This window comes from Sander lucioperca, chromosome 16 (assembly GCF_008315115.2).
Source record: "Sander lucioperca isolate FBNREF2018 chromosome 16, SLUC_FBN_1.2, whole genome shotgun sequence".
In the NCBI taxonomy this organism is placed as follows: domain Eukaryota; kingdom Metazoa; phylum Chordata; class Actinopteri; order Perciformes; family Percidae; genus Sander; species Sander lucioperca.
The window spans coordinates 17,027,024-17,044,364 of NC_050188.1; the positions used below are offsets into that span (position 1 = coordinate 17,027,024).

At 39.6% G+C, this 17,341-nt stretch overlaps 1 protein-coding gene across 1 annotated transcript in view; it reads left to right on the forward strand.

Moving 5' to 3' along the window:
- tshz1 (teashirt zinc finger homeobox 1) overlaps positions 1 to 5,054 on the forward strand; it is a 30,897-nt gene extending 25,843 nt beyond the window's left edge. The window contains exon 3 of the mRNA XM_031296182.2: positions 450 to 5,054. Within this exon, the coding sequence (XP_031152042.1) occupies positions 450 to 3,793 (3,344 nt within the window). The 3' untranslated portion in view covers positions 3,794 to 5,054. The remainder of the gene's footprint in view (positions 1 to 449) is intronic.
- The last annotated feature ends 12,287 nt before the right edge of the window (positions 5,055 to 17,341 follow it).

Below are 17,341 nucleotides of genomic sequence, written 5' to 3' on the forward strand. Positions count from 1 at the left end.
TTTTCAATGGTGAAGAGACAAAAATATCTTCATTTCTATTGGGATCTAACAGATCTCACCACATGATTAATAAGTATCATCTGCACTGAGGATTTGTTCTCTATATAATTTGAAATGTTGCTTGTTTTTAGTTTTTAAACTAAGTGGAAACATTTCTGTGTCTCATCTCTGCTCTCTACCCTTGCTGAGCTGTAGTGTTCAATAGCTTCATTAGGCAGCGCAGTGAAGAAGACTATCCATCATTGTCAAGATATGGATCTTTGCCACTTTATTATTGTAAACCTGTGTCCTCTGCTGGGACAATTGACAAAAATCTCTTTAGGATTATTACACATACCACCTTCATACAGTATGAGGGATAGATGCATAATTAATGTAATTCTAATGTATAAAACATATATTTATAAACAATATCTAATGTCAATTTCCTGCTCTTTTGTGTTTTCCAGCTTATGGACCTGAAGACGAATTTAAAGCGGATAAGATTGATGAAGAGGAACATCTGCAAGATGATGGCCTTTCCCTGGATGGTCAAGATGCAGACTATCTTTTCAATGATGACGAGGATGCAGGAGATCGTTACAGTTGCCAAAACTCTCCACTCAGCAATGGCACCAACCCAGACGCTGGGTACGCCTCTCCACTCAGCACCACCAGTGATCATCTGGCTGACCTTAAGACCATGTCCTCCTTTAATGATCAGGACAAGGTAGAGAAGAAGCTAGGGGAGAGCATGGAGTCCATCAATGGCCTCTCACTACAGGACAGTCTGGCAAAAATGAAATCTGTCTATGCAAACCTGATCTCGGATGCCTCCTGGTCCAGTATTGCTCTGGACATGCTTAAAAGTAAACAAAGTAAAAATTACGCAGCTAGCAACGACAATGGGAGCAATCACAAAGAGAGCAATGGGTTCCTTAACAGTCACAGCCCAGGCAACATCCATCTGAAGAGCAGATGTAGTACTAGCAATGCCTCAGCCACTACTAATATTACCATCAGCAGTACCACTACCAGAGCAGTGTCAAGCAACAGCAACAGTGGCACCAGTGTAAGCTCTGGAAGCACAGGAGGATTATCTTATGATTGGCACCAGGCAGCATTGGCCAAAACCCTACAGCATACCCCATACCAGCTCCTTCCTGAACCAAGCCTTTTCAGCACTGTGCAGCTTTACAGGCAAAACAATAAGCTCTATGGCCCTGTGTTTACTGGTGCCAGCAAGTTCAGGTGCAAGGACTGTAGTGGTGCATATGACACTTTGGTTGGCCTGACGGTGCACATGAACGAGACGGGCCACTACCGTGATGACAATAAAGATACTGAGGATGATCGAAGCAAGAGGTGGTCCAAGCCACGTAAGCGTTCTCTGCTTGAGATGGAAGGCAAAGAAGATGCCCAGAAAGTTCTTAAATGCATGTACTGTGGCCACTCTTTTGAATCCTTGCAAGACCTTAGTGTTCACATGATCAAAACTAAACACTATCAGAAAGTGCCTCTAAAAGAACCAATGCCAGCCCTTACCTCAAAGCTGGTACCCCCAACCAAAAAAAGAGCATTTCAAGACTTGATGTCCCCGAGCTCGCCAGAGTCCGTCTCATCTGGCATACTCCTGGGAGAGTCTCCCAAAGACCAAAAAGTGGCTAATCCTTATGTCACTCCAAACAATCGATACGGTTACCAAAATGGTGCCAGTTATACTTGGCAGTTTGAGGCACGCAAGGCGCAAATTCTCAAATGCATGGAATGTGGCAGTTCACATGACACCTTGCAACAACTGACAGCCCATATGATGGTCACAGGGCACTTTCTTAAAGTAACCAATTCAGCCTCTAAAAAGGGTAAGCAGTTAGTTTTTGATCCTGTCATTGAGGAGAAGTTTCAGTCAATTCCTCTGCCACCGACTACAACAAGACTACCAGTACCCAATGGGAAGTCACAGCCTGACTCCCCATTGCCGCCAACTAGCCCTGAGGAGAAAACCGAAGAAACAAATGATGAAGAGGCAGAAGAGGAAAAAATGGACGTGATGGAACCAGAGAAAAAAATAAAAGAGGAGAAAGAAGATCCTCCTGAAAAAGCTGATAAACCTAGAAAGGCCAGATCTTACCAATATCTAAGAGAAGAAGACTTGGAAGAGGCGCCTAAAGGTGGCTTGGACATCCTAAAATCTTTAGAGAATACAGTTTCAAGTGCAATCAGCAAGGCCCAAACAGGCACACCAACCTGGGGTGGATACCCCAGTATTCATGCCGCCTATCAGCTCCATGGATCCTTGAAGTCTACTTTACCGTCATGTGCACAAGTTCAACCTTTGTTCAGCAGCAACAGTTTAAAGTTACTGTCCTCTGATTTAGGCACTCTGATCCATTCACCAAATAGCCCCTCTCCACCTCCCAGTCACAAGAGCAATGTGCTGGCCATGGAGGAGCTAGTTGAGAAAGTGACAGGGAAAACTTCTGTAAAGAGTGAAAAAGAGGAAAAACCTGTACAGAGTAAGTGCAGGTCTGCAAAGTCTCCATTGCCAAATCCTAAGGACAAACATGCTTCACCCAATCCAGAAAACCGCTCAAAAGCAGTGACAAATACTGCAGTAAAGGACCAGAGTCGAGGCAAAGAAGGAGAGCAGACAGAGAGTAAAGGAGAGACACCAATAAAGAGTGAAGTTGATTCACCAAAAAAGCCTGTAAGCAACAGCTGCAATAACCTGAGCATCATCACTGATCACTCACCTGAACAACCACTTGTCAACCCTCTCAGTGCTTTGCAGTCTATCATGAACAACCACTTGGGGAAAGCTACAAAAGTGGCCACCCCCTTCGTAGACCCCTTTGCAATGCTTTATAAGATCAACAGCAACTCTGCTCAGACTAAGTCAGCAGAGCCTGTGAGTCAGTACTACGATGATGATGATCAGCCCATGGACTTGACAAAATCCAAAAACACCAATGGAAGTACACCTAAGGGTACTTCTATGCCAAACAACAATGGCAGCATAAACAACAGCAAACCAGCCTTCAAAGATTTCTCACAGTCTTCATCTCCGCCACTACGGGAGAATGCTTTGATGGATATTTCAGACATGGTAAAAAATCTGACGGGCCGTTTAACACCAAAGTCTACGACCCCTTCTTCCGTCTCTGAGAAATCAGACCTCGATGGCTGTACTTTTGAGGACAGCTCGGAGGAGCTGTCTCCCATCCAAAGACGGAAGGGCCGACAGTCGAACTGGAATCCACAGCACCTCCTAATTCTCCAGGCCCAGTTTGTCTCTAGTCTTAGGGAGACTCCTGAGGGAAAGTTTGTGATGAGTGACTTGGGACCCCAAGAACGAGTCCACATCTGTAAATTCACTGGTCTGTCCATGACTACTATCTCACATTGGCTGGCCAATGTTAAATACCAGTTAAAGCGGACAGGTGGCACAAAGTTCCTAAAAAATATTGACTCTGGCCAACCTCTGTTTTTGTGCAATGACTGTGCTTCCCAGTTCAGGACTCCTTCCTCGTACATTCACCATTTGGAGTCCCACCTTGGGTTTACCCTGAAGGACCTCTCAAAGCTTTCCATAGATTTAATAGAGCAGCAAGCAGTCAACAGAATAGAGGACAAGACTTTCAGTTCCTCTGGACTTACAGACGAAGACACTGGCTCGATATATCAGTGCAAACTGTGCAATCGGACATTTGTGAGCAAACATGCAGTCAAATTGCACCTTTGCAAAACACATGGAAAGTCGCCAGAGGACCATCTTATCTTTGTGAAAAAGTTGGAAAGGTTTGACAAACAATGAAGCTAAAGCTGAAAGCATGACAGATTACTGTTGCACTATAACTCTAAGCTACATTCATAGCTACAGTCATAACAGATAGTGCCACAACTGTATTGAGCATTGTTACGACAGATATTGTAATGAAAACATGGTAGCTTTAATACCACATTCTGTAATTATTCAGTTATCCATAAATGGCAGGACCTTGCACTGCAGAGGCTCAAAGCTACATTGTATTGAGTTGAATGTTTGGTGACAAAAACGTACCAAATTGGTGCAGCAGCCATGGCACTATATAGTCACTGACTGATTCTTGCTTTCCTAATGCACTGCATCTTATCTGAGCCTTTGGAAAAAGTCCATCTGTTGTTTTAAAACTGGACCACGCTCTTATTTTAATCACTCATTTTGAATGATTTTTTCAAGATGAATATATTTCAACACAACTTGCATATTATTTATGAGACAGTTTGTGCATGTTTTTTTATGTAAAACTGAGCATATTATGTCTAATGAAATTTCAACCAGGAAGATAAAACTGATATCCCTGTTTAACAAATTGCAGGTATAGCCATTTATATGAAGGTATATGGTTGTAAAAGTAGCCATGTGAAAGAAAATATTAAGATCAGCACTTTAAGGAAGTGTAAACTGATGAAGAAATGTGTGGGTAAAAATGACAACACATCACCCTTTTGAGTTTTAATTCCCTTGATTAATATGGCAATTTGGGGGAATAACTATAATGTTTTGTATTTGCCATAAAATCACAAAAAGTCTTACAAAATGTTTAGAATATTTGTTTCTCTAGTAAAATATAATTTCCTGGTTGTTTCAACATGTACAGTATTTGCGTTAGTAGGCTACCAATTTTATTATTGTGAAGACAGTTGTAAAATAATGAAGTTTAAAAGTTATTGTATGAATAATCAGCAAGTATGTATACATGTATGTCAGCATATCTTGCTCTTTACAGTTCAACATTATTTGTACTGTGTGCATTTTTATAATGTTATTTTCTAGACAAATATGTATAAAACTACAGAATATTGTTGGACCACAATGTCATTTTTCAGTGAAAAGTAGGTCCTTCAATGTGGTTTACATAAAATGACACAATTTTACTGGCATCTGCTGTGATGCATGGTCCTGTACATACATAACATTGAAAAAATAAATTCTCACCGAATGATAGATTTCCAGGTTTTATCATCAATCCAATTATTCAGAATGGCATTCTGCTATCCTCAGTTGTAAAATAAACTCCATGTCCTGGATTAAATTGTCGTGTTGTTTGAGTGATTTTGAGATATTGTGAAATCCAGACAGACCTAAAACACAATATCATACTGCAAACTCTTGCCAATATTTTTTTCGAATAATGTTTGTTCTTATTTGCTTATTTTTAGGTGCTATGAATGGTTTTCTAAAGAAGACTTTTTTAGAAGACTTAACAGACAGTATATCTCTGCTGCATTTATATATTTTTGGACAAACTATATGACAATATCTAAAGTAAATTCTATGAAACAAGTTTATTAGTTAGTTTATTAGTTATAAGTTGTGAATTGTTGCTTTATGCTCCACATCAAAAACATCATCTACTTGTATTTTATATAGGAACAGGGGCTTAACCCACCTGGCAGTCAACAAATTGCATCCTGACCCAGGTATAACAGTTATAGAGGTTGGCACAACACAAAATTGGGGAAATACCCTTCAGTTCAATAAAATATGGATGTGTGGAGCTTCTTAGATTTGTGAAACTGACTAAGCTCTGATATGATTTGATGCCAGCTGCTGAGTAGTCAGACTCAGAAGGAAATTAATCCCGCTGCAAGCATCCCATTTAAGTGTTCACCATACTACAAGGTAGAGTGTGATCTTATTCCAGATTGCACTGAAATGTCCATCCAACCATCTACTGTCCAGTGTGACAGCCTGGGTTTTGACAGCGCTCTGACAGCCGTTGGACTCCGGCTTTAAAGCGTAACTCTCGCCAAAATGCAACCTAGGGTCTTTTTGTGAATGTACCCGAGTCACTTTCGTTGAAAAGCATATTTAGGACGGAAGCGTCACTTTTAAGATGTACCGTATTTTCATTTTTCGGTCAAATGGCTTTTTGAATGGGAGTAATAGGGGCACTTTTATGCTAGCCTCAAAATAGCTATTTTTAAAACACTAAGAAGGCTCGACACAACATGAAACTTGTATGACCAGGGTCTCTACACATGAACTCGAGCATTGAGAACATTGTTTGTGTACCCAGAGTTTACTAAAAAGAGAGGTTTTGAACAACTCACCGTAGCTCTTGTTGTTTCCGGCTGCTACCACCTCGGCAGTCAAAACGAGTCGATATCAAAACAAGTAGCCACAGATTTAGTATATCCCTTGTGCACCGGTGTAGTTAAGGTGTAGAGACCCTGGTGATACTTGGAGCAAAGTTTCATGTTGTGTTGAGCATTCTTAGTGCTTTAAATATAGCTATTTTGAGGCTAGCATAAAAGTGTCCCTATTACTCCCATTCAAAAGGCCATTTGACCGAAAAAAAAAAAAATACGGTACATCTTAAAAGTGGCGCTTCCGTCCTAAATATGCTTTTAAACGAAAGTTTGACTTGGGTACATTCACAAAAAGACCCTAGGTTGCATTTTGGCGAGAGTTACGCTTTAAGCAGATAAACAGACTTTTTCTGGATGGATGTGTGTATAATGGAACTCTTCATGGGGGAATGTAAGGCTCAAAAGGGGTGAACAACTCGGGGCATTTTTGGAGACGAACACTAGGTTCATATCTTCACCCCTCCCATTTTCAGGTAGGATTTAATTGCGATGCACCAACAGAGCTGGGACTAAGCAACAGCCACATCAAATCTCCTACATTTTTGTCCTCAAAGGGGGCTTGCTGCCGCACACTGGACCATCTCCAGGTCCCACTGAGGGTGCTGCAGCTTTTCCGCTGTAAACCACAGCTCTTCTTAATCTGAGCAACTTCCATAAGAACTGAAGTGTATTTGAAACCATGTCTCCTGCAACAGTTTTCAAAGATCACCCTGCAGGCTTGTGATCTTGGACTCTGACATGGCTACAAGCTCAGTCTCCTCAGGTGCCAGACAGAGCTTGAGTCCCTTGGGTGAGGATGATAGCAGCTTCTTCCAGACTGCACACCCTCATTACTTTTTAAGTGGAAGCAGACTGCAGGGTTTAAGTCCACTGCTGTGTCACTGAATCAAAGCTGAGGAGGGAGGTGAGCCAGCTCAGAGCTCCAAAGAATGATCCACGTCCTTTTAACATTACCTAACTAACAGAGGCCATATGCATGAATATGGACGGTTTAAACTCATCACCAAAATTTGACAGGAATCCATTTATTTCAGGGCTGTCGATTTTTGACGAATCTTATAAAAGTATCTTTCAGTTAACTTTCAGAGTAATTTAAAAAACTAACAACTTTATAATATACAGTATATGTATACTGGGTAATTAAATTGTTTTACATTTTTGATTATTTAGCTTATTTAGCTACTTTAAATATGCATGTCTTGCGCCTTAAAATAAAGCGTAAAGATGCAGTTTTACGGGAGGTTATGTGCTGGACTATTTCTTGTCAAGACGCAGTGACTTCCTGGAGACTTCCTGGTTACCAGGCTGGCGAATAAGATCGGTCACATAACACCTCGTAAAACCACAACTTGTTTTCTTTATACCTCAGTTTGTGTACAGATTAAACAAACAAGATACAACGTGTTAATTATTAAGCTTTGGAGGTGCCGGTATGTGGATTTTGAGCCAGGCTAGCTGCCCCAGCCCCCCCTCCCCCCATTACATGAGAGTGGTATCCATCTTCTCATCTAACTCTCGGAAAGAAAGCTAATAAGCATATTTCCCAAACTATGCTATGAGAGAAAAGGCAATTTTGCAAAGTATATGAAGCAGACATCGCTTGCTGCATTAATAAGTAACCAAAATTATTACATTTTTGCTTTTATAGGGTAGAGCAAAAGGTCTAGTTTAACGGGCTGGTAGGATGATGGCCAAAAATACACTGTAGCATATACAGTATATGCTTAGCACAAATGTTCTAATGCAGCCTGGTAGCTTGTGAGCACGAACATCTTTTGCATATTTCTTTTACTATATGTTTTACTACACATTTCCATATAGTGGTAAATGAATGTGAGTTTTTTTAAAGTGGCCATATTATGCTCATTTTCAGGTTCATAATTGTATTTTGAGGCTGTACCAGAATAGGTTTACATGGTTTAATTTTCAAAAAACACCATATTTTTGTTCTACTGTACATTACTGCAGCTCCTCCTTTCACATGCTGTCAGGTTTCTGCTTTAGCTACAGAGTGAGACCTCTTAACTTCGGTAACATCTCTGTTGTCAGTCACACATGCGCAGTAGCTAGGTAAGGATTACATGAGCTAGCTCCAACTTCGGCCTGTACAAGGCAGGATTAGCTGGGAGACTTCTTCTAAACTAGGGCGCACTTCCAACTTTGCGTGGAATACCTGCAGAACAGGGACATGTAAGTAGTTCTATACAATTTATTTTGTAGATGAGGGTGAATTTGTGTGTGTTGTAGCCAGGGGCGCAACTACCCAGTGTCAGAGGGGTATTTCTTTTTAAATAATAAAGGTTTATTTTAAAGTATATCAGTCCCTGTAGGCCTAGCATAATTACAAATAATTATATGGTATCTATAAATGTACTTTATTTTCATTACAATAAATAAATCATCATTGATGGCACATTTATTATGCATGCTACCTTATATTGACCAGTTGTTATTTTACATTAATACAATTAAGATATGCCATGCATGGGATTGGTACCATAGGGTTTAACCAAAATCTAAATGTAGCTATCAGCAGCATTGGTTTGCATTAAGCTAGCCGTAAACCCCACTTTAGCTGCTAGTGTTAGCAAACCCTAGCTAGTCTGACAACAGTCTGTTAACATGAATATTTGCAAGCCTCCAAGTTTGGTAGCAAATATATGCATGATTTCATGGTAAACCCCCATTTGGCTGCTACATTCCCAGTGTTAGCAAACGCTAGCTAGTCTGTTAACATGAATATTTGCAAGCCTCCAAGTACAGACGTCACACTTTGAATCCTACCTATTGCCTTTCACCATCCACTTATTTAACTGCTGTCACATCCCTTGACATGCCATCTCCTTTTCCCTCTTTCTTTTTCTGTTTTTAGCCCCCAACAACTCACTACTCGTACGGTCGTACCTGCTTGCTCTGCACTCACGGCACCCACCCTCTCCCCTCCCTCTTCTATGTTAACATTCTATGATGAACTCTTATGAGACAGGGCGCCTACTCTAGCCTGTTAGTCCTCTAAAATGTTATATAACATTGAGGAAATGCAGAAATGACCCAAAAAATAATTTAAATATTTTTTTTTTTTACCATCGCTTTGACGCCCCCATATAGCGCATACCCACTTTTTGCGCCACTGGTTGTAGCAGTGTTTTGCCATTGAGAACAACCTAGCATGCTAGCGCTAGCATGCTAACGGTTAGCCCCCTAGGCCCCTCGTCTCGGCTAGTGACGTAGAAAGCCGTGCAGATTTTGAACAGCTTGCCCGGAGACTGAAGGGAGGCCTCATTCAGAAACCGTATCTCACTCAAAACAGCATGGATGGTTTTTTTTCAAAGTTTGTATGCGCGTGGAAGTACCAGAGACACAAAATAACACCCCAAATCCCAGAAAAAGTGTTTTTTTCATAATATGGGCATTTTAAGTTCAGACACTAAGATGAGCCCCAATTTAATGAATGTGAATGAGCAATTTCAAATAGAGACATAATCATTTTTAGGGAAAAAAGTGAATAAAACATTGTCATAAAAACAGGATTTGACTTTATGGTTTAACATATAGCTAAGCTTTATAGTTCAGCTAGTGAGACACCTGATAAGAGAGGCCATGGCATGTCTCTACTGAAGGTATTTAAGTCGACATGCTCCCACCCCACGCAGCTCTTGAACACTAGCCTAAGGCATTTTCCCCAAGAAACAATAGAGTTCCAGTGCCTCGCAGCATGCTCTGTGTGGCAGGGAAACATAAGAAGCAGCAGTGAGAAATACAGAGAAGAGTCACATACAATAGAAGTCACATATGATAGACGGCAGCGTGCAGGAGCTAATGTACAGAAAGTTAACAGATGTGTGGAACAAGGAAGGCTGATTACCAGAAACATGATAAAAAGGATATTAAACGATTTGGGAGGACCTTCAACTTCTTTTTCATTAATTCTTGTCTCTATAAAGAAATGCTTGAAGTTTAGAAAGAAAAGAGCATAATCCACTTTTAACTTTGAGGATTTTTCTAGTTTACTTTTTGCGCATGACTTTCCTTTCTTCATTTTCTTTTTTAAATGTGCTGTTGGGCTGCATTTTGCAGTGAAGATTGTCAATGTGACAAATAGTATACATTTAAACATTGGAATTTGTCAGAACAAAACATGTTTCATTTTACTAACCAAGTGGTTGAGCTTTGTAAGTTAAAAACACAGATACAGTAGGTTTGTTTCAACATTATAAATTAATACTTAAAGTCAGTTTGGGTTGTTGTAAACAATACCTAAGAAAGAAAGTACAAAAAGTAAGTAAACAATTTACATATAAATGAAAATCATTGATTAATTGATCACTTTTAAATAAAAGAATAATTAGTTGCAACCTTGACCTTCAATGACACCTCTCTTTTGCCTTTATAATCAGGCAAAAAAGTAACTTAAAGGCTTATAAATTCAAAGACATATAGTGCACATACTACACCATTACATAGGATTACACAGAATCTACTTTATAGCTGCTTTTGTAGAGTAACTACATTGAGGTGTCCGATTCAGGATTGTTCAGTCAATACATTTATTATGATGTCTCATACATGGTCTCTAAAACAAGTCATCTTTGTCTTGTCACAACAGATACAAAAGCTCCATGTACGACTTTGTCAGGCAATCAACGTTTTGTTTGTTTTCTCTCGTGACTCTCGTTCGCTTTAAGAGCAAACACAAAATAAATTGGCTCCATGTCATCACCATTACCAGGTGAGCAGAGGCTCACGAGACAGCAGCACAAATCTAAACTTAAACAAAAGGGTGTTTATGACAAGAGGTGTCGTGATGCAGGATGTTATCCATGTATAATATCCATAATGGAAAGCTTAGAGTCGCAGTAAGCTGCTCTGCTACTGAGTGGTAACATCTGTACATCCATGAAGTATTACTTGTCAGCGAGATGCACACGATGGTGCTGGGCAGTGTTTGAATCCTTGTGACATGCATATTGTGTGTAATCATGCCGACAGCAGGGATTTGGTGAATTAGCCTCATGCTCTCTTGTGCCCCCTCACTGCTTTCTGGACAACCTTGTGTTGATCACAGCTCTTTACAACAAGACCTCACTTTCAAAACATGTGTGCTCTCTAGAGGGAAGGATATCTAGAGACATTTCTCTCCTAATGTGGAGAACATGCGGCTCAACAAAATGCTTTCATGTAAGCTGTTGAATGAGAAAAGATTCTGGAGCCACATTTCTGTGTTTCTAATTCTTTTTAGAGCTAGGCTATAAGCTATTTATTAATGAATCAAGTACTCGTCAGCACTAGTTCATTCTAAATAAGCATTTATCTATTATTTTATTGTCAGTGTTCGTTGTTCTTACTCTTGCTGGTTGCCACGCTCAGTCTGTAGTCAATAGTCTGGTGGTCAAGCTAAATGTTAAAGAATATTCAGGTGTTGTTGATCGTTCATTCTTTGATTAGTATGAATCACTTCATCCCAGGTGACGACTCTGATGGTGTCTGAAGTCGTAAGGCGTCAATCAGAAGTGAACTTACTTGTTTCTCACATAAAAAATAATTATTCCTGAAGTGGCAGACTCATTTCTTTTTGCTGCAGACATTCTGACAGCAAAACAATATAGCACCTTAAATTTTCGGAAAAACATTAAGCCTCAATGCAGGATTTGAAGAGAAGCTGAAGGTTTCAAATCACCCGAGACATCTCATCATGGACAGAGAGTTCAATCCGATTGCTTGTTGACACGTTTGTCCCCGCTGAGATCTGCAGGCAGTCAAAACCATCTTGTAAAGTGTTATGTACCTGTCAGGAATGAGCCTTGTTTTGGAAGATACAGACGACGTAATTCATCAGGCCGAGGGAGAGGCTCTTGAAGAATGGAGAAGTGACAAAGTCGATTCTTTCGAGAATAATGACGGCTGCCAGCGTGCTGAATGGATGGAGTGTCTTTTAGGATCTATCAAAGCCTTTTACCATTGCTGTAAAGCCCACAGGTGTGATGTGAAGCGCCTTCACTGTTGTGTCAAAGTATCTGAAATATATAGACATTATATATAAATGCATTGTTTTTGTGGATGCCGTAATTTCACCATTATATTATTTCATTTAATCATGCGATGGAGTGGACCTACCGCAAAAAAGTGGGCACACAATAAAAGAGCACTTGAGAAAAGAGCTGTGATGGAATAAGTAGTTAAATCACACTATAAAAATACTCCATTACAAGTAAAAATACAGAATTTAGCAACAAAATGTATCTGAAGTGTCAAAGTAAAAATACCTATTATGCTGATTGCCCCTATCAGTGTTATATATGCATATCCATATTATGCGCCATTATTATGAATAAATGTGTAAGAGGTACTTTAATGTCATAACTTAGTAAGTTAATAATGTTAACTACCTCATGTACCTCAGATTGTATAAACTAGTCATATCATTGTTATGCAAACTGTACATTTTGAAAAGTAACTATAGTTGAAAAATAAATATAGTGAAGTAAAAAGTACAATATTTCTCTCTGAAATGTAGTGAAGTAGAAGTATAAAGTACCATAAAATGGATTTACGTAACTACCTCAAATTTGTACTGAAGTACAGTACTTGAGTAAATGTACTGCTTTCACTGCAAAAGAGACATTTCTTTAGTATGGTTTCCACTACAGGGTTAAACAGATATACTTCCTATTTTCAATTTGTAAGACTTCTTCATGACCATAAAATAGGTTTGATTCCATCTTCTTGCCTGTATTTATTTTTTATATGAGCTAAAGCTATAAAAATGCTTTCTATTTTATGTAATTTACAATTTCTGAATCAGCTTTTCTGAATAAAGGGTAACTCTCTAACGGGGCAGCAGGGTGCATGTGCTTCTATGTGTTTAGTAATGGACTCTGCATGTTCCTATTGGAGTTCGGCTATGTGCTATTTAGGACCTAAGAAAAAGTAAATAGGTTACACTTGTGGTGCTGTGGTTCGTCTCGCAAATTCCTCATTATTTTGAACTATTCTTGGTATTGGTTGCCAGGTTTGAATGTCAAATGTCGTATTTATTTCATCTTGAGCTGTGGGAGAACCCACTGTCATGTGGTTGGGTTTAGACCCGCGGACAGTGTGACGAGTCTCATTCACATTCTGTCCAAACCTGACATCATTTGCATGAGAATAAGCCCAAACTCTGCAAACGTGACACTTCCCAGACAAGGGATCACAACTTGGCTGTCATATTAGGCCGGTAAATTCAGGTGACATGGATCCTGTGTCCTCATCTGGGCCAACCTGACAGTGGTTCATGTTCCCTGCTGTCTTTTTCTGAGGGGCTTTGTGAGGAGGGGGTTGCTTTTAATCAGCATGACGAACCCTGCCACCCCGCGCGCGCGCACACACACACACACACACACACACACACACACACACACACACACACACACACACACACACACACACACACACACACACACACACACACACACACACACACTCACTTACATTCACACACATATGTGAGGGTGGGCATATGCTGAGGGGCAGTGGGCTGGCCGTTGTGCCATCATTAGTCCAAGCCTACACGGCAAGCTTCTGACACATGTCGAAGGAGCTTCATTCGACCTACAGAAGGTGCATCCGCATTATGCAAAGGTAGCAGTGTCTTTATGTGCAGCACTACTGTCAGAGGCTTGAAGGAAGAACTGAGGAAGGAAGTACAGGGACCTAAGGAGGGGGTGAGAGTGAGAGAGAGCGAGAGAGCGAGAGAGAGAGAGGGAAGGAACAGACATGGAGAGAGAGAAGTTGAAATCAATGAGAGAAGTGGAGCGATCTTAGTGATAATTATGTGCTGCAAAGTCATATTTTCTAAATATATGAAAAGAAATGGCTGATTTCACTTGTTTCTGATTCAAATAGGTTAAACAATATTCTTGAATCCAGTGAAACACAAATGATACCTTATTTGAAGGTGTTATTTTAACAGAACATGAAATGATCTATCCTCATTGTCTCAATTTCTTTAGAGAAAACAAGACTTTTGACTCGAGATTGGACTGAGGTTTCTTTTTTTTTAATGATGTAGCAGTGAGGGGCGTTTGTAGTGGCGAAGTGGCATTTTTATTAAGACAGTAGGTTGTTTTTTTGTCACCTGTGCCCTCTGGCATTTTGATGACTCACTCTGAATTGGACTGTGTTCAAGTTAAAGGCATAGTAGGACACGTGTCAGTGATGATCAAATGCTGCAGTGCAGCAACATTAGTGTCATGGACTGCATGACGCCTACTCACGCCAGGGAAAAGTGCACACGGCTGTGTTTATTAAGTATTTTTGTGGCTTTAGTGTGTAATTCATGCATGAAGCAATCTTATTGGACTGCTTCCAGACTATTTGTGATCACACTTGTATCTCTTCAGCAGAAAAATATGACCTTTCTTATTGTAATTGTATACATACAGTATGTGGCTGTGACCCAGCAGTATATAAAGCAATTAACATTTGCTTCACCTTTACCAGCTGCAAGATTAAAGTGATGTACACTTTAAAGCATAAATAATTATAAACCAGTTATATAATGTGTACGATTCTGAAATGGGTCATTCTGCATAATTAGTGTACCTTTGGTACTTTTACTTGAGTACGATTTTGAATGCAAGACTTTTACTTATAACAGACTATTTTTTCACTGTAGTATTTTTACTTTTAATTAAGTAAAATATCTGAATACTTCTTCCACCACTGCCTACAACCAACTATTGCAACACGTTCTCATACCTAAACGACAGAATCGTAGAATATTTACTTTAACTTAAGGTGCTTTTCACTTCTCATCCTGCATGGCCCAGTGCACCTTGAGTGTCTTGAACTATGGACTAAACTTCACACTTTTTCCTACATATGTACATATATATATATATATATATATATATATATATAATCTTTTGTAGTTTGTCACTGCACAATTTGCAAACACTGTCCCTTTAAACTCCATTCTAATTTAATGAACAGATTAAAAGCAGCTACTTTATTTGGTTATTTTTCTACTGTTCTATTTACTTTGTACAAATAAATTATTGGCTCACAAAGAAAATTTCTTACTGAAATATCATCTTACCAATGAGTGCATTTGTAAAAGAACATAAATAAGTGCTGAGTGTCACAGATGTGAGGCTGCCTTTGTCGCAGTAGACGCTGATAATTACAAAGTCTCTTTAATTTTGATGCTTTTTTAAATTATTGGCTGACTGGAGGTCAACTGCCATCCCATCTGATGCATGCATGCTCTGCTCTCAGGACAAAATGCTCTCATCTGTACAGACAGACAGGTAAAAGTTTGAAAGAGACATGAAGCAAAAGGAGTCATAAATTATCACGTCATCTGTGTTCCTCTTTCGCCTGGCTTCAAACAGACGCTCAACGACTTACACATCTTTAAGAGATGTGTTAATAGCAGAACCAACAATCCACTTAATGCCCAAAGTGAAGGGTAGAGTCATTTTTACAAGTACAGAGATGAGATTCTGCTTTCATTGCCCACGTCAGTATAATGATTTAGTACCAGGCCCTGCCAGTCCTTTGTCACTTGGGCACTGCAATCTTTCTCTGTCAGTTGCCAGGGGGAAGGACTGAGATTCAGTTTTTCCAATAACACTAAATGCATCGCCAACAGTGCATGGTCCAATAGCTCATGAATATGAATATACATATAAATAGACAAGTTGAGGAGGCGGATGGATGTTGGCCTGTCACTTTTGCCTTGCCTAACATCTCCACTGAGGGTAAGTTGTGTCCTGGATTCACAGCACAACCAACTTCCTGCAAAGTCACACCAAGGCTTACCTCCTCTCTTGTGCTGTGTTAAAGGCATTGCATATAGCACTGTTTTATTTTCTCGCCCCAAATTAAGTCACAATCATTATCAGTGAGTTAGTCATCTCTTATTAGCAGTTATCCAACAATCATGATCACAGTCGGAAGAGTGATAGAGAAATGACAGGAGGAGGGCGGTGGAGGAGTGGCACATGCTGACAAGTGTGGACTTCTAAACTGTATTAATATGATGAGTTAGTTTGATGAGCTACACACTCAAACAGCTGTTTTCATACAGAGGGGCCGCCTGCATCTGGGTGGATCTAATCTGAGACCATTACAACTCAGATAAGAGATTGAATATGAGATGTTTATATTGTGACTTAAGGGGAACTCTGCTTTATTACAGAATGAGAACTGACAACTAGTGTGTGTGTGTGTGTGTGTGTGTGTGTGTGTGTGTGTGTGTTTACTAGATTAATTACTGTGTTGTACTTTCTCTGGAAAAATTATGTTCATCTTTCACTGGTTTCTTTCTTCCTCACATGAGAGACTATATTACTAATTTGACAGCTAGTCGATACTTTTGAGAATCCAGTTTCCTCTTTTGTGTATTAATTCATTATACAACACCAAATGGCATCTCATCTTTTTCTGATATGTAATCAATATCAGGAGAATCACATTATTTTCCAGTGAAGACTTCAAAGAACGACTCCTGTCTTCACTCTGTTATTGGAAGTGTGTTTAGTTACTGCATAGCTGTGCACTTAAGATAAGCAGCAATAACTTAATTTCCATCCACCTGTTTTTTTTTGCATATTCTTATTCTCAATTTACGCATAAACAACCTGAGTGTTAATGCAGAAAATGCAGAAAAAACTGAAAATATCACAAAAACATATTAACGCTTGGCTGAGGTGGAGAAGTTGGGGTATCAATAAAAAAATCAGAAACAGACTTAGACGAATAAATGACATATGTCTATTTAAGTTTAGGCTTAACTGGAGAGAGAAAAATGGCAGCAATCGAAAACATCAGATCTGTGTGGACACAAACATAAATGCCATATTTTCATCCTGTTTTCCATTGTTTAAGGTTTACTTGCTTTTACAGTAATTATATATTCTAGTTGTACCCCCTCTTCTGCAATGGATTAATGGCACCTGATTGAAAAAAACTTTATCTCAATGTGCTCAACTCCTAATATTCTCTTAAAGCTATAGTGCGTAGTTTCTGTCACCCCCACAAGTAATGACGACAACACTGTCGGCACGTCCACTTGATACAAGCCTTCTGTGATCGTGCACCACCCCCACCCCTCCTCCACGCGGTTGCTAGTAGCCAAGGAGGACACGGAGCATTAAAGAAATATGATGGACTCTTCAGAAGAGGTAATTATCTTCACTTGAGTTTCTGAGCGCGAAAGTTGCCGGACAACACAATCGTCTGA